Below are 19,098 nucleotides of genomic sequence, written 5' to 3' on the forward strand. Positions count from 1 at the left end.
TCAAGGGACAGTAATAATTGGGCCAATTCTATTTATTATTTATATTAATTCATTCACTAACATGATTATGAGTGACGATTCATTAGTATCAAATGCTGATGACACAGTCGCAATATTTTCTGGCACCTCTTGCGAAAACACAAAAGAAGCAGCAGAACGTGGTCTAGCGAAAATAAAAGTTTGGTTGGATTCTTTTAAGTTGAGTCTGAACAGCCAAAAAACTAATTATATAGCCTTCACCACAACATCCGTTAATTGACCTCCATTTGACCATATTACACTAGAAACAACTCCTATTAATGAAGTACCACATGTCAGGTATCTTGGTGTTATTGTTGATAAGCACCTAAAATGGGATCAACATATCCTAAAATTTACTAGTAATATACGCAAACTTATTTTCCGCTTTTATATTCTAAGGAATATCTTAAACAGCAAATTACTCTTGTTGATGTACCGATCGTTGATCGAATCTCTCCTGAGATAGGAGTGATCGTCTGGGGAGCCCTATATAATAATTCTTTGAAACAACTCAACGTTGTACAGAATTATATTCTGAGAGTTATAAACAAAAAAGAAAAAAGATACTCGACTCAACTTCTGTACTCTAAAAATATTTTTAATGTACGATTTATATACATAGTATCTAGATGTATCTATGCACACAAATCAAACCACTTTAAAACATATGTAAATCACCAATATTACACAAGAAATAATATTTACATTCGTAAAAATTTAGGGCATAGATTTATAAGATTTTTAGCTCCAAAGTTCTATAATATTCTCCCAAATGACATACGACAAGTTCAGAATGTGGAAAAGTTTAGTATGAGGTGTAGAAAGTATATATTCTCTCGTTTTTTAAGTGAATTGGTTAGGAACAGCTTCAGTTACCAACTTCTTTCTATTTTTTTTTTTTAAAATGTATTAAAATATTAATTTGATATTTAACTTGTAACTTGTTATATACTGCTAGTAATCCTATTTATTACGAATTATTAGTTTACACCAGTGACATTATCATTATTATAAGTATTATAACTTTGTTTTTGTTTATATAATTTATTTTTCATAGTCTTAGGTATTATATGCACAAACAGACGTTTATCCATCTAGGTGAATGTTTTAAATCATTTTGTTAAATTTATAATTCTTAAGCAATATGAACCTTATATGAAATAATGTAAAAGTAAGTTGTAAGTTGTAATCCAGTAGACGAGATCACCTGTGTTCTTTGTACCTATGTAAATAAGATGTAAGCAAAGCCAGGAGCAATCCACAAATACCGAAATCAGAAAATTTACCACAAACTAAGAATAATCAATTTCATCGAAAGCTTTACTTGAAGTTGTATATACAGAATCTACTTGAACTTTATTGTCCATGTTATCCTGAATATATTGTGAATAAGAAATTAGATTTGTATCAATGGATCTCCCCGGGCAATAAGCAGAGATAATACGTTTTTGACTAGCGAAAAAATAATTCTTTTAAAAATTGTTGCACTTACTTAAACTCTCCTGTTGCTGCAAAATGGACTGGACTTGATCCAGTGCCAAATGCGGCATTTCTTCGGGCATATGTAACGGCGTCTGGCCGGGCATATGTAGAGGCGTTTGTCCCGCCATTCCGGCGGACGTGTCCGGGTACCCGGAACCTACATACCCTGGAGTCGGTGGGGGAATGTAGGCGCTAGGAATGCCCGGTGGTAAACCATATTGGGAGGGATGCATTGGGGTACCTGGGGGATGTATTGGTGTACCTGGAAGCCAAAAAAACAGTTAATATAGACAGGGTATCCCACTGTGGATGGTCCAATAATAAGTAAAATTTTTTATTTTATTTATTTAATTTACAATATTCATTTATACATGTACATAGTATAATTATTTACAATACATGTAGATGATGGTATATACGTTGACAGTGAGTTACAGCGTAGCCGATCGAGAGTTCTAGCCGTGACACTGGTTTCGTGGCGTCAAAATTGAAGCCGAGATTTGGTGGCGCACGCCGTACAGTGGAACGACTAAGTGGAGATACCGCGGGACCTAATATTTTACATTTTAGAAGATATATTTTTTTAATATTACGTGTTTTTAGGTATATGATAAATATTTTAAATATTTTTTATTACTTATTTTATTGGAAAAATATACATAAACATATAGGTGTTTCAAATTCGTCTACCCTCAAAATACGAAAATGGATAATTTACCCCAAAGTTGCACATTATTTACTTGTAAAAGAATAGGCCATATAAAAAAAATATATATATTATATTTTAGGTGGTTTTGAAGATTTGAAATAAAACTATTGAAAAAAAAACAATTTTTCAAAAACTTATTCTTGACACTTTTGTGGGTTATCTTGGTTGCTATGAGAAAGTTTTTGCATTGCTGTATTACTTTTTCGTAAAAATGTTAATGCCGAAAACAAAATTAGGTAGGTACCTACGCCAAATTTTTGTTGCTTATTTAAAAAATCAAAAATTTGAATGATTCCGAAGATGCTCAAAAAAAACCAAAAAAAAAAAATTAAAATCCATTTTATTTTTTTCTGAGCTTAAACAGGAATGCAGCAAGAGGTAGGCATTATTCTAAATAAAATTAAGATTGTAAAATGTAAGTTAAAAATAACATTGTTAATTTACCCACCTAATTTAAATACCGAATTTTTATTCTTTTTAAAACTCAAAGCGAGTATCAAAATAGTTTGGTAGTTTAAAATTTTAAATGCGTAATCTTACTATAAACTACAATAATAACTGCAGTAAAATATTATTTCGAATCAACGCAAAATATGTGCCCCAGCGCGGAATTTTTGCCATCGCGATGCGGTCGTCGCCTCGCATGATTTCGGCTTCTGTTGTGAGGTATCGATGGAAGCGGGAATAAGTGTCCAGGCTAGAACTATCGATCGGCTACGGTTACAGCCATTGAGTTAGAATGTGTAATGGCAAAGTTAGTATACTATGACTTAATAGGTCTTTGTTTTTGGGGGTTCTCTGATCAGGGCGTCATGGAGTTACTTTTGGTGTTGCAGAAAAGAACTATACGATACATTTGCGGCGCAGCCAGTAGGGAACACTGTAAGCCCTTGTTTAAAAACCAAGGCATTTTAACTCTAAACTGATTAATTGTTCTCCAAACCGTGACAATGATCCATAAATATTGACACAGGTTTCAGCCTAACAATGTCACTTATATGACTAGAAATGCCTTAAAACTATAGTTACCCATACCTCGTGCAACACTGGTAAAAAGGCCAATTGTTTACGAGAGCATTAAGATCTACAATCATCTACCAAATAACTTGTCGGTCGTTCCTTCCCTCAAAATGTTTAGAAATAAAGTTAGAAGATTGCTAACTGGTAGACCCTATTATAGTTTAAATGAATTTTATTGTGATAGTTTTTAATGTTCTCACTATTCTTTATTTTAAGTTTTTAAACATTTTAGTAAGTTCTATTTGCAATTGTCTGATCATATGTTATGGGCACAGTTTATATACTTATATTTATGTTTTATATATTATATTTTAGCCCATTATATTTTAATTTCATGTTTTGTTTTTTGTCTAGTTATTTTATATCTTTTATTTATATCTAATATACAGGGTGACAATTTCAAGAGTAGCCATGGCTTATAATTTTTAAACCGTAAAAGATATAAAAAAATGCTTAAAACCGTTTCTATAGGGGGTACAAAATGATGAATTTTTTAGGGATATACTATCATCCCCCTAACCCCCAGAGCCACCCCCTTAAAAATTTTAAATTGGAAGGGTAGTCGAGTGATACCTTGTTTGAAAGGTCTATTAATTCCCTATATTATGCGACCCTACTTATAATAATCAATGCATTTATTTTAGAGTTATGCCAATTTTAATATTTTATTTAAGGTTATTTAAGTGTTTTTTAATTTCTTATAAAATTAACATATTTTGAAAATGTCATAAAATATTTAACATTTGAACATTAGTACAAATGGTTAAGAACTAGGAAAACACTCTGCAATATTGCGTTTATTCTATTTTTAAAACAATAAAAATCTGCATTGAACTTTAATTATTTTATTAAATGCTCAAAGTGGCTTCCATTATTTTGCAAGCAAAAGTACAATCTGTTTTCAAACTCTTGACGAACATTTCTAAAAACTTCAGTTGTTAATAATCGGCACTCTTGTGTAATTCTTTGTTTTAGCTCCTCAATGGTGGCAGGCTGCGTTTTGAAAACGACCGATTTTAGGTGACCCCAAAGAAAAAAATCGAGAGGGGTGAGATCTGGCGATCTTGGCGGCCACTCAATAGGTCCTCTTCTACCAATCCATTGGTCTGGATAATGATTATCTAGCCACTCTCTAACAGGCAATACATAATGTGGTGGGGCCCCATCTTGTTGAAAATGCAATAAATTTTCATCAAGAACAAGATCTCCATTTTCATCCCTTTGGTTTTCCAATTCCGTTATTACTAAAGGCTCAACAGTTGTTTCTAACATTTCAGCATAAATTTCTCCATTTAGATTATCATCAATAAACAATGGCCCAATTATATTATTCCCTAGAATTCCGGCCCACACATTTATTTTTTGGGGATATTGGGTGTGCCCTTCCCTAAAAATATGGGGATTCTCATCACTCCAGTAACGGCAGTTTTGCTTATTAACGTTACCGTTTAAATAAAAAGTGCACTCGTCACTGAAACAAATGTTTTTTATAAAACGTGGCTCATTTATTATTTTTTGGGTCATTAATTCACAAAATTCGATCTGCCTGTCTGGATCGTCATCACCAAGTTCTTGAACAATCTGTAGCTTGTAAGGATGGAATTTATTAATTTTTAATATCTTTCGTACTGATTCACGAGACACTCCTGTGGCAGCTGCTGCTTGACGAGTCGACATACCAGGATCCATAGCAAAATGCCCAAGAACCTCAATCTGAGTTGCTTCATCCAGCATTCTTGGCTGATTTTTCTTTATATCACCTACAAACCCAGTTTCTTCAAATTTTCTTACCAACTTCTGGATGTAATAATGCCCAACCTGCTTATCTGGGTGCCTCTCATTAAATATTGTGGCACTTCTACGAAAACAGCGATTTTGAGAACCATAAATAAATATCATTTCAACTCTTTCGGCGATCGTATAAACCATTGTAAAAATAAAACTAGAGCAGTGAGAGAACTTTAAATCACAAAAAGAACCACGATATTACTAACCAAACCAAAAATTGAACATTTTAAGGCAAAATTTAAATAAACAAAAAACAACAAATATTTCGAGAATGGCAGGCATCGAAAATTTTCCTTTTTTTTTACATCGCCAAATACCATTCCGACAATTCAATAATTTCAGTATAAGTGTACTATTTATTGGAGTTTTGTTTTGGCTTTTAACAATTCATTTTAGTATCAGAATAAATATTTTTATTCTGATAGTAAAATGAAATATGTCCTTTTAAATGTTAGTCAATACATTTAAAAGGACATACATATCTCGGAAATGGTTGCATTGATTTTAATGAGTAAGACGGCAAAATATAGGGAATTAATAGACCTTTCAAACAAGGTATCACTCAACTACCCTTCCAATTTAAAATTTTTAAGGGGGTGGCTCTGGGGGTTAGGGGGATGATAGTATATCCCTAAAAAATTCATCATTTTGGTTCCCCCTTGTTACTATAGAAACGGTTTTAAGCATTTTTTTATATCTTTTACGGTTTAAAAATTATAAGCCATGGCTACTCTTGAAATTGTCACCCTGTATGTATGTGTGTTAAGTCTACTTTTATAGTTTGTAAGTACTGCTATTTCTGTAAAATTAAGCTTTTGCATTAGGATAATTTATATTAGCTTTGTCAAGAAGGTCCATATCTTATGATAATAAAGATTTTTTTGACTTTGACTTGACTATAAATAAATATAAAGACCGTTTTCTTATAATAAATGACTAACTATTTCGCTCAAGCACAAATAGGCTAAGATGCAATTTATTCCAATTTAAAAACTTGTCTGTAGTTTCTAGCTTTCTTTATAATTGTTAAATGGTAAATTATGATAACATGTATTTCAATCTTAAATAGGAAAAAAACCTAATATTTTTTTTCTCAAAAATTTAAAATGAAATAAAATAAATATAACAATTATACTCTTTTTTACTCATTGCCTATGTCACGATAAATATTTGTTTTTAAGATTTTTTTTCTTTTAATTTTAACATTATTTCATTTATTCAATATAGATATTTCATAATGGTTTCTTCTATAATAGAATTCCAGGATTCTTGCAAAACTTTTATTAGATAATTTTTATTGCTGATCTGATATTGTATTATACGCCGGTATAGTTCCTCTTAGGAACTTTGTGCAGGAAAGTGCATGATCCTAATCTTTTCTGATAAAAACCATTCTTGAATTACCTTTGATTTATGTTTTGGGTCGTTACCCTGCTGATATATCCCGGTCAATGGTAAGTTATCCTCACTAAATGCTAGCATTAAATTTGTTAGAATAGGTAAATACACAAATCGATCTATAATACCCTCAATAACATGTAATGCTTCTATACCGTACCCAGAAAAGCAACCCCATATAATGCAGGATCCACTACCATGCTTTACAGTAGGTTTTGTTTACTTTGGATCAAATTTTTTTCCTTCTGGGCCATGTACCCATGATATTCAATCAGACCCAAATAAACTAAATTTATTTTGATCAGTAAAAAGAACTTTTTTTCAGTCGTTGGTTGTCCAATGCAAAAGTTGAGTTGAGCCTTCTGGTTCTTCCTGCTGATTAGCGGTTTTTTAGAGGCTCCTCTACTAAATAATCCCGCTTTCCTTAGACGTCTTTTTATGGTCTTAGAACTAACATTAACACCAGGCAATTCACTTAAAATTTTATTTGCCGATTTGTGAGGATCAAACAATTTTTTTTATGATCATTTCAATTTTTATTTTGAATTTGAGAAATTGTCTTGCTTACAACAAATTTATGCAAACTAAGCATTTTGCTCATGTCCACTTGTTGTACACCACTCTTGTGAGCATCAACTATTTTTATACGAAGATCTTTCGACAAGTATCTTCCGCGAGGCATATTCATTAAAAAACCTATTAACAGATCTCACGTAAAGCGAAATAAATACTAAATTTGGTTAATTCTTATGTGAGTTTCTCTATTTATGTCCAACCTTAAATATTTAGATTCATACTATAAATAAACAACTGATAAAAAGAAAATGGAATGTGATGGAAAAAAACGCCGTTGGTAAGAGCGACAATATTTTTAGGAAATAGTCATTTAAATACTGAAGGTTTTTACAATCTAAGGATTTTTTAAAAAGTTTCGCTACTTTTGTCCTATAGTGTATTTCCCTCTTTTATGAAGAAAACTTACTGCTTCACTAATCTGAAGCATTTATTAATCCGGATCAATGTGATTACTTCTAAAGATATTAATTTCGTATATTGATTCTTGGAACAAAAACTAAATTAATTTTATCTGTTAAAATAAGAAATCTTCAAAAATAGCAAAATTTTTTAATGAAATATTATATTCTGTATAATTCTCTTAAAAAAAAGCCTTAAATTAATTGAATTGAATTCCTTGGATGTTAACAGTGGTTTTAACATTAGCCCCTAGGCATTAAAGATGTCTTTTCATTCCAGATGAAAGAGCTAATCAAAACCCTTTAGTTTAGTTTTAAATGGCCCTTCTGGAATTAATAAAAATCCAGTGGCGTTAAATCAGGCAACCCAACAGGCCAACTCCAAGAACCAAGATGCCTAAACCATGTATCTTTAAACATTTTAAAGCGGCTATCCAAATTTTCCTTGTAAACTGAAACTCTAATTCGGTCTAAAAGAAAAGACGGTGTTTCCAGATCCCCAAGAGTGTAAATTTTTACAATTAAAAATCCCTTCTCTTGAAAATTTACAGAAAGCTTGAATATTTCCATGAAACCACCGAACTATTTTGTTCTTTTTTTTTATTTCTTTTTATTTTGTTAAAATTTAGAACACAATTTCCTTAAATTCTTAAAAAAATGTTTACGGGTAAATTAGGATAAGCAAGATAAAACGTTCTATTAACTACGACTAATATTTTCGGCACTGTATAACTAACTTAAAAATTCTGTAAAAGCATAACAGGAAATTCGTTTTTTTTTTTGCCAATTCGATACAAATGAAACGCATTTTCTTACCTGGAGGCATATGCACAGGAGTTCCAGGTTGCGGCAAAGGCGTACCCGGAGGTAAAAGGGGCGACCTTTGAGGTATGGGAGTGCTCGGTGGTAAAGACCGATCCGGAGAAGGCTGATAAAAAGATGGAGGAGCATGAATCTCTTCCGGCACGTGTAAAGGCGTTTGATTCTAATAAAACAACAAAAATACAAAAATTAAGCATGAACAGATAGTTAAGAATGAATGTTAAACAATATTACTGTGTAATTCAAAAAATTTAGTTTTTTATGACTTTTCCACCTTATTTTTTTCAATAAATGAGTGCAACACTAACAATTCTCCTTATTTAAAAACGGGGATATACGGAACACAGAAAACTATTGTCCAGTGAGTAATTTATAATTTCTCTAAATATTTTCAGTTACAACTGTAATTTGTTGAACATTTACCATGCTAAGCACCGTTTAATAATTTTTTAGTGTTTTGACAAGCGATTTGGGCTTAAATAAATAAATAGATTAATTCTTACCGGTTCTTCGATAACATTTTTTCGTTTTCTACCTCGCCTCGCTGGTGTGGCGGGTGTTGGTTCCATACTGGGTTCATCATGGTCCCTCGGTTGGTCAAGGGTTAAAGAGTCAGAGTCGCCCAACATAGCGAAATCTTCGGTTCTGATTGGTTTTAGTGTTAAATGTCGCTGGTAAATCTAACAAAACAAACATAAAACCTATTTAGAAAAACTGAACATCCTCAATTTATTGCGTAATAAACAAACCAAAAGGTTAAAATTATGGAAGTTACATCCTAAAGTGTAAGGTCCAGTGCAACGATATATTAGAATGGTCACCTGTCAAAACACCAGCATTTTACTTCTCAAACAATGTAAATAGAAGGTGGATGACATTGTTTGGCAGGTGGAATGCTGATGTTTTGACGGGTGACCATTCTAATATATCGTTGTACTGGACTTTACTGGTAAGAATTTTCTGCGTTCGTTGTATAATTTTGGAAAATAATAGCTTATTTCGATAAAATAAGATAAAACTTCAAATTACCAATAAACAATAATTGTAGACTTAGAAACTAGAAGAGACTAATTAGCAATCTTACCTTAAATAATAACCGAGCAGGGATAGATCTTGCCGGTAGAGCGAACAGTTTTTCAACACCTCCCGTCTCCTTCCAATGCATCAGTCTTTTTGTTGGAGGTGCCAAATCCAAGCTTGTAACTAAAAATAATCAATTATAATATACTTATCTGGAAATAATCAATAAAATAATTAATTATAATTAATAATTATTAATGATAATTGAACGGTTTCAATCTCAAATCAATAAAATTAATTTTCATATCAAAAAAGCTGCAAAAAACTTTCCTTTTTATAAATTTCGACTGTGGTTTTTATAAGCTTTTAAATTTTAGGTTCTTCTTCAAAGGTCTCAGGCATAAAAACAACTCTAATCACAATCAATTCGTAAGAACCCGATTTTATAGTACTATTTTGTACTACATGATGAATCTAGATTTCATTTAAAATAAATGCCTATTAAAAAAGTAAGTAAAAATATGTTTCAAATTATTTATGGAAATGCCTCGTATTTTTAATTGCATTGTGCTACACATAAAATAACAAAATAGATAATCCATCAATAAAGTTTAGCAGGTTTAAAACCTCTAATAAGAACTTTGATAAGATTTTTGTTCCAAAAAAAAAATGCAGACGGTTCGGGATTTATTTAGGTTATCCTCAGTTTTTTGTTTGCCTCTTAACTTATTTATTATTTAAAATTAATTCTATTGGTACTTATCGTTAGATTTCCCAAAAATTACAATTTAAATTGTATTAGTGGAAAAAACATTAATACAATAAAAAAAACTTTAATGCTCATAGAGTACAAATAATATCGCGAAACCATTAAAATTTAAATTAAATAAAAATACTAAAAAAATTGTACCTCAAAGAAATGTTTTTTCTACCAAAAAGAAAACTAAGGCTAATGTGAGTCAATCTTTGCAAAATCTTGAGTGTAAAACCTAGGAAATAAGGTTGACAACATATATGATAATATTATTATCTTAGTTGTGCCTACTTATTTTATTTAGGATATATTCCTCCAATGCTAATTTAGGATATATTATAATATATTAATATATCCTAAATAAAACATTATAATAGATTATTTTTAGAATAATAGTTATTCCTAATATGCGCTAATGAAAAATAATTAAGCTACCCAACTTTAACAACATGGACGGCAAATTTTTTTTTTACTCCTAAGAAATATTCAATATTACAAAAAAAAAACTGAATGCATTTTTCTGCTAAAAATTAAGACAAAACTCGTTGATTTATTGTTTAAAATATATTGTATCAAGCACATAAGAAACGAAGCTCCTTCAAACGGGCATTGCTTTGTCCGCGAATGAAAAAAAAATAGGTAGCGTTGTGTTAAACTTTAACATGCCGTTTAAATACAGGGTGGTCCAGTTTAAACGTCATTAATTTTAATACGTGATAGAGAATTTAAAAAGAAATAGACTTTGATTATACATTTTTTCTCAGAAATGTTTAATAACAAAGATACAGGTTGTTAAAGTTAAGAATAATTTTTAGTTTATTTTTTATTACCATCTCAATTTTAATTAAATTTTGCATGCAGGTTATATTAGTAAATTTTCAATTACTGATGAGGCCAATTTTTAAAAAAATTGCCAGTGGCGTAACACACGGAGGGACTTTTTTGTCTCAAATCTGCGAGGTGATAAAATATAAGAAGTCAACTGTTAGATTCTCTATTTAATTTGGAAAAAAGTTACTCCTGCAAAATTAAGATTTAAGGCACTGTTTTTAAAATATCCTAATTTAATTGTTCAAAAATGCCTGCTAAAATGTTGCACAAATTTATAAAAAAAAAAAATCGGGCTTGGATTTGTAAAAAAGTTCAATATAAAAAAAAATCAAAAGTTACCTTAAGTCATTATTTCATTCAGGTTTAATTTAAGATTCAAGCCTAATCTTATTTTTTTTTCAAAGTTTTTGCAGCATTTTAACTGGCGTTTCTGTACAATTAAACTAAGATATTTTAAAAACAGTGCCTTAAATGATTATTTTGCAAGAGTAACTTTTTTTTCCAAATGAAATGAAGAATCGAACAGTTGACTTCTTATAAAAAAATATTTTATCACCTCGCAGATTTGAGACAAAAAAGAACCAAGTGTTACGCCACTGGCAATTTTTTAAAAAATTGGCTTTCTTCAGTAAATGGAAATTCACTACAATAACCTGCATGCGAAATTTAATTAAAATTGAGCTGGTAGTTTAAAAGTTATTATAAATAAACAAATAGTTATTCTTAACTTTAACACCCTGTATCTTTGTTATTAAACATTTCTGGGAAAAATTTAAATCTATAATAAGGGATTTCTGATCCTATTTATTTATAGGAATTTTGTTTCTTATTACATACGTTATTATTAATCAGAGGAAAAAATGTGTTAACTGTCATGTCATGTGTAATGATCATTGTCTGGAGAAAATCTTTTCTTTAAGAAAACATTTATCCTTGATGACCTTCTTCAATAAAAATAAAAGTTAGTAGTGCAAAAAGTTTTGATTTGGTAAAATTTAGTAAGGTACCTTTGGCTTTATTTTGTATCCGCGTTCTATTTAAGATCTTGTTTATATCTACGGTACCAAAAACATGAAAGACAGATTAAAGTATTTTTTTTTAATTACCTTTGCAATAAAAATAGTAGTTGACAATTTATGGGACAAAATCGAAAATAAAATCATAGATATACTTAATACACATAGCGATTGATATTTTATCTATAAAATATATAAGTCCCCCACCATTTTTATTTAAGGATAATGTAGTATTTTCTATCATACTTTTTTGTATATTTTACATAATTCTCAGTAAGTTCCGATATGAAATCTAAATTTATGGAAGCATTTCCATATACCTGGTTTTTGAATCAAAATAAAAAAAACAGTGATACCTTCGCGCAAATAAATGAAATTTAAAATCACAATGCTTGTTTAAATATTTAATAATTTCTAACTAGATAAATTATTAGTTTGTGTTTTTAATTTACTAAAATCTACATTATTTCATGATAAGCACTTTTTGTTTAAGCGATTTTTTAATACAATTTTAACATTATTCCCTATATCTTAACATAAAATTTAGCAGTTCTTTAATTATACCTAAAATGGACACACAATTTTGTATTATTCCACACTGATTTTTAAAAAGCGTGTTGGATTTCAGTCTTTTACTTTTTTTTAGATTCTGAAGTGTCATCACTATGATTTTTCTTGTATTAAAATGGTGTCTTCGTTTCATTTTGATTTTTACTCAATTTCAGCATTTTTTTTGTGATATAGCTTTAAGCCTTATTATCTGTTGTTTGATATATTTTCATTTTAAAAAAGTACCTTTTTGTTAACTCTTAAAATTTACAACAGTAGTTACAAAAATATAAAAAAAAAAACACTTAATTTATAAAAAGGAATTACCGAAATCGCTAAACAAACCACCCTTTTGAATTTATACCCATTGCTACTTAAAATCCTAGGAAATCCCGTAATAAAATAAAATTTATTGTAATTCTGTTGCTTACCTATATCACTAGTATCACTTAACTGATTCTTCATCTCTTCCCCACTAATATTTTTCACCTCGTCGATGATCAACTTTCTCTTTCTTTTTGACTTGGTGATGCCTAAAAAGTACATATCTATTCAGAGATTAGAGCAGTCCTCGGGATGAAAAGAAAAAAGGCCAGGGTAAATAATATGAAAAAAGGAAAAATTCCATCATGTTAATTATAAATTAGTAAAAGAAAATTAAGGTTTAAATAATGCAACTACATATTTATGTTAAAGATTAATAAAAATCAACGCTTTTAAATTAAAACCATATAATCATGCTGCAAGCTTGAATTATGTTACTGTGTGTTACGTCAGGTAAGGTATTGCTATGCTGTATAGGGCTACGATAACGTATTAAAATACGTTATTATAGCTCATAAGGCTAAATAAGTCAAGGTACCTTTTAAGATGGTCGTGTCAACGGGTGGTAAAGCGAAGCTTTCTTCCTCGTTTTGTAATAGGGTCGTCTGATCTGTTGCTGCTGGTTCTTCAGGTGGTGCAGTCTATAGGAAAAATAGTTTTAGGGCCAACATCTCTTACTTTTAAAAGTATGCAGTTATCAATTTTAATTTCTCTGTAACTAATGTAGGAAAACAGGAATTTAAGTCTATGCAGAAACACTTTTGGCTATTGCTAAATTTCAATAATCAAATCTTGACATGTACTTATATTCTGATCGCTATGTTATTTATTAAGAAAAATCCAGATCTATATATAAGAATTATCAGTTTTATTCGGAAGCCTTTTTTAATATGAGAAACTAAATAAACAGAGAAGAGAACTGAAAACCTAATTTTTTTTTTTTAAATCAAAAATCAATTATTGTATAAGAATTGTTGGAAGATAAAGCTTTTCTTGGTTGAGTAGGAGGTACGTATTCTATTTGTTCTTTACTATAGCAGGTGGTTTTAGCTGTAGTTTCATGTTACTTAAACATGCTTACAAATAGTAGTTTTATCTATGTATAAATTGGTCTACTGTGTAATGTTGATATTTGGTAAGCAGAAATCCCGATTAAAATTCCAGTAGTCTTAAAAACTATTCAGTTATGGCATGTAGTCAATTGTGCATAAATATTTTCTGCAGAACCAAAAAAATTTCCAAAACAATATTTATTATTTTCAGACCCAGAGAAATCTAGAGATTTGATAAAAAAAGACTTCACAAAAATAGTATGTTCTTGCAAATTCTGGTAATAAAAGAATGAAAATTATTGTTTATAACTTTCATTAATGATAGTTTTTACGCTTTTATTTACAGTAACTGAAAGTTCTGCATCTAGACCTGAGTATTTGTTGGAAAGATCTTAAATGATTCTGTCAGCTCTAAGATGCTACTAAAATACTGCACTCTAGACCCGAGTTTACCAAACCTGTATAAGTATTTACCTACACGAATCTCAAGTTAATATTGATTTTAATGTCACTCAATTTTCATTGATTGTCATTCAATTTTTTTTTAAATTTTATAATCAGTCATTAATTTACCAGAATACTTTTGAATGTTATGTAAGGACATTTTCAGCTCTCATATTTGTTCCTTAATATGTTTGTTTATTAAACTGACATATAAACATTGAAAAGTAAGAAAAGGAACTGGATTTAAACGAGTCACTTGTTTCTCATTTAACAAACCTCATAAACAATAACAATAATTAATTTTTTTCATGTTTTTTTAATTAGTTTAATTCATAGGTGTTTATTCGGCTTACTTTAGGGTTGTTACAATGGTACTTTATAGCTGGTAGTAAGAAGATTAACTAAAAGGTAGATGAATCATGTTGATGTTGACATAAAATAAAAATTAAAACATAATATAAAATGAAAAATTTCATTTTATATTATATTTTAATTTTTTTTAATTATAAATTTAAAAAATCCTGTCAATGCTAAATAAAATTATTTCAGTTTTTGTACAAAAGACAAAAAATTACTTGAAATGCCTGGACGTCAGGAAATTATTCCAAAAGGTTGGAAAATGTAAAAAATGATTTCTAATTCCCGGCAAAAAATTACGTAAAATATTACGAAACATTACGTAGAATACGAGAAACAAAAAAACTGTCTTTAAAAATCACTTTTTTTAGAAAAAAATTGAAATTTCTTGCAATGCCTTCTTGAAAAACTAAAACTTATGTCAAATTCTGTACTATAAAAATAACCCCAGTAACATGTAAAGCGTAAAAAAAATATTTCTTAAAAAAATAAAAAAATATGTTCAATGGGTAAAATAAAATGAAAATTTTTTTTCTTTGAATATTTAAAATAATTATTTTCAATTCTTGGAAGATAGAAATTTTCCAAAAATGCTGTAAATAAAAAAATTGCAATTTTTCGAAAATTTACTTTAAATATATAAAATATATTATAGAAGGCATTCAATGTCCGTACAAAATTTCAGTCAAGCTGTTAATGTCTTAATTAATGTCATGCACATATTTAAGGAGGCGATAGTCGTAAAAATAAGAAAAAATGCGTGGTATAAGGTGAGTCATCTTCATTATATAGGGTGGCAAAGTTTCAATTTGTCCCTCGTATTTTGCGTATGTTGCGTTTGCTTTCTCTTATGTTCTGTGAAAATTGGTACATCAATTAGTTTTTTAGAATAAAGTATCATAATAGCTGGGTGCAATATCCAGTGTGTTATATTTTACTTAATCGGCTAGAATTGTATCTTTCAGTACTTTTTTTGGGACACCCAACATTACACTTGAACTCATCTGTTGAACTGACCGTTTGCTTAGATTTTAGATGTCTTGCACTACTCTTGGGTCTGTCACCGTTTTCGATTTATTTGCAAAAATAGGCATCAATGAATTTAAATGGAATTAAGTTCTGAAAGATAAAATTCCAGTCGATTTAAGAAAATGTAATACATTCTGCGATCAGTTGACATGCATCAAGGTGATATTCCGCATTCCAATTTTAGTCAACGTGAGGCCAAACAGATAACATCTCAGTATCGCTGAGATATTAATTGTGTTTCTGCATAGACTTGATAAAGAGTTTTTATATTTTTTAGAGTTTTGTTAAAGTATATATGTATTTAAAATATTACACAACGAACTTTGATCATGTATAGGTGATATTCAGTATTGAGATCTTTTAATATATTATTAACCCAATCTTCAAATTCTGAATTTGTATAACAAAGAATTTTTCAAAATAACTAGCATAGTCAGCTATTTTAAAAATTTAAAGAATATATAAAAAGAATGATGTGGTTTACCTGGGATGAAAGCATGCAATCTTGACTTAAAAATCTAATGCTTGAAATCTTGATACAAATGCTTCAATTAACGCTTGAAAACTTTCTCTTGATAAGATCTATAAATATTCAATAATAAAACTATAATATAATATTATTTCTGCTAATATTGAGGGCCAATATAATATAACAAAATGTTTTTTACCTCAATAGGTGCCGGTGTTGGTTGAGCACTCCTCATACTCGGTACAGGAGATGGTGGGGGAATAGAAGGAGATGGTGGTACCCTCGTCGAAGGCGGCTCCGATGTCAAAGGATGGTCTTCCAATGGGGTTGGGGGCCTGGATCCACCAGAACTACAAAATAATTTGAAAAAAATTAAATTTCATGTGAGTAGCAGAAGGAACATTATCACCTAATTTGGTAAATAATAAGAAATAACTAAATATACGCTGGAAAAAAGTAGATAGACAAATTTAAAAAATAACCAATATTCTTTTTTTTTTCTAAGAATTTTTTTTTATTACAAACTAAACCATCTACAATATTAGTATTTTGTAAAATACCCATTATTGTCTATTACAGCCTGACATCTATGTGGCATTGATTCAATAAGATTGTTAGTAGTTTATTGTAGGAGTTTAAAACCAATATTTTTCCATTTCTGTTGCAACCGTTCGAATAATTCACCTTTATTTGAATAGTTTGTATCCCTAATATTACGATCTACAATTTCCCATAAATTTTCGATGGGATTAAGATCGGGTAACTGGGATGGCCATTTTAAAACTGGTATTTTTTCTTCTTCGAAAAATTGCTTCATAATTTTGGAGGAATGCTTCGGGTCACTATCTTGCTGGAATTGGAATCTCAATGATAAATTGTCTTCGACATAGGGCAACATAACATCTCTGAGAATATCCCTGTACATAAACCTGTCCTATGCGATGTAACGGGCCCATTCCATAACCTGAAAAGCAACCCCAAACCATCACTGATCCACCTCCATGCTTAACTGTGAGTTTTGTGTACTTGGGATTCAAACGCTGGCCAGAAGGACGTCTAACATATTAAATTCCATCGGAATTAAACAAATTAAACTTCGATTCGTCGCTCCAGCAAACACCATTTTTTCCATTCATGCTTTGTCCAGTGTATATGCTGACGGGCAAATTCCAATCGGGCTAAGCGATTCTTTTTTGAAAGCAATGGTTTTTTGCTGGCCTTTGTGTAAATAGATTCTCTTCTACCAACCTTCGTCTTACAGTTCTTGAGGACACATTACAAATCCCTAGAGCCTGTAATTCTATCTGAATTTGACGAGAAGTCATGAAAGGGTTATTCCAGATTTATTTTTTGGCTCTAATGATCCAGTCCTTTCATATCTTTTGATAATTGCCCAAACAGCTTTTCTTTTAACATCAAATCTACGAGCAATATCAATTTGACGATCACCCTCGCGATATGCATTAATAATGCGTTGTCTTAAATTAAGAGAGAATCTAATTCCGCGTGGCATGTTACACCTTAAGTTAAAGAGAAGCAATACTATACTAATTTTATTTTATAAATATCTAGACAAAAAAATAATTCCAAAATTGTTTTTGTCTATCTACCTTTGACCAGCTATATTTATATTATTGCTTTATCTGAAAGCAATCAAAATATTTAAATGAAATTTATTGGTATCTTTTTATAGACCGCCAAATAACAATCATTTAAAATCTAGGGGACCTGTGGGTAAATCTTTAAACAATTATATCAAAATAATACTTTGTCTATCTACTTTTGGCCACTACTGTAGCTATTCGGCTTTTTATCAAGACTCTCAAATCAAATCAAAATATGCTTTATTAAATTTCAACATTCAGTTACAAACAACGCGAAAAAATTAAATACTACAGATATACAAATAAAGAGAAAATTTGACGAAGTTTATTCTGAGATCCCTTACCCTTAAATATAGGAACTACTTTCACACTTTCATTAATTTATTAATCACTTAAATTCATTTGGGAAAATACCGGTAGAAATACATTGGTTTATTAGTCTCGTGAACGGAACAACTATAAGTTCTCTAAGAGTCCGAACTATACTAGTATTAATATCAAAGGAGTTTCTACTCCTACTGTTTTTTAATCTTTTAATTTTTTTTTTCTTACAATAAAGTCGGCTGAAATGAAAATAAAAGATTGTCAAATTGAAGTAGGCATACTACTAAGAATGTTATCTGCAACAAATGAAAAGAAGGAATTAAAAGATTTCGCATTTAATGTTCCACACTATTAAAACCCCCTGATAAGCGGGACAACCCTCAACGACTTATATTCATCATGATTGTTAACTTAGAAATAGCATTAAGAGTACGAAGATTTTCTCCAAACTCAAATTGATTCTTTATGCTCATTTTCCAAGAACAAACATAGTCTCAATTTAATAATTTTTTTTAGGATGTTGCTGGTTGTGCTCGTTAACGCGATTGGTCTAGAATTATTTAAATTTTTTTATTGCTTGATTTGTATGCAGAGACTACAGAAGATATTTTAAAGTTGTGGGATATACAGTATCGGACAAAAATTAAGCGACGCTATAATATTCCTAAAAAACTTTGTGACTGTACCTCGTATACTTAGGAACAATTTTGTAGTATCAGTACATACCTTTGTTAATCGTATTTAAACATTCTTTGCCTCTTGTGATGAATAGCAAGAGATTAGTAAATTGTTGTATGTTTTTATGCATTTTTTCATAGACAAAAATAAAGCGACTTGATCGATATTGTTCATACCATTAGTAGATAAACATCGGTTTTGGTCGATATCAAATCTCATGCGGAATGGAATATGCCACTACGTTTTGCTTTCCAACACGACAACGATCCAAAACATACAGCAAAATGTATAAAAAAATGGTTTAATGAAAATAAAATAGCCATTCTTAAATGCCCAATCGCCCGATCTTAACCCGATCGAAAACCTGTGGGAAATTGTGGAGAGGCAACTTAGAAGTAAAACCTATAAAAACAAAGAGTACATTTTTGAAGAA

The 19,098-nt window shown here is 30.2% G+C and overlaps 1 protein-coding gene across 2 annotated transcripts in view; it reads right to left on the bottom strand.

The window, feature by feature from the left end:
* LOC126733742 (double-strand-break repair protein rad21 homolog) overlaps positions 1-19,098 on the bottom strand; it is a 52,740-nt gene that overhangs the window by 22,767 nt on the left and 10,875 nt on the right. Inside the window, exons 7-13 of one of the 2 annotated variants that reach the window (XM_050437130.1) lie at positions 16,259-16,409; positions 13,247-13,349; positions 12,816-12,917; positions 9,299-9,417; positions 8,718-8,894; positions 8,209-8,377; positions 1,514-1,765 (exon numbers count right to left, since the gene is read on the bottom strand). In XM_050437130.1, the coding sequence (XP_050293087.1) occupies positions 1,514-1,765; positions 8,209-8,377; positions 8,718-8,894; positions 9,299-9,417; positions 12,816-12,917; positions 13,247-13,349; positions 16,259-16,409 (1,073 nt within the window). Of the gene's footprint in view, positions 1-1,513; positions 1,766-8,208; positions 8,378-8,717; positions 8,895-9,298; positions 9,418-12,815; positions 12,933-13,246; positions 13,350-16,258; positions 16,410-19,098 lie in introns of both variants that reach the window. The other variant, XM_050437129.1, reaches the window with a different exon arrangement.

The sequence above is a fragment of the Anthonomus grandis genome, chromosome 3, assembly GCF_022605725.1.
Source record: "Anthonomus grandis grandis chromosome 3, icAntGran1.3, whole genome shotgun sequence".
Lineage (NCBI taxonomy): Eukaryota > Metazoa > Arthropoda > Insecta > Coleoptera > Curculionidae > Anthonomus > Anthonomus grandis.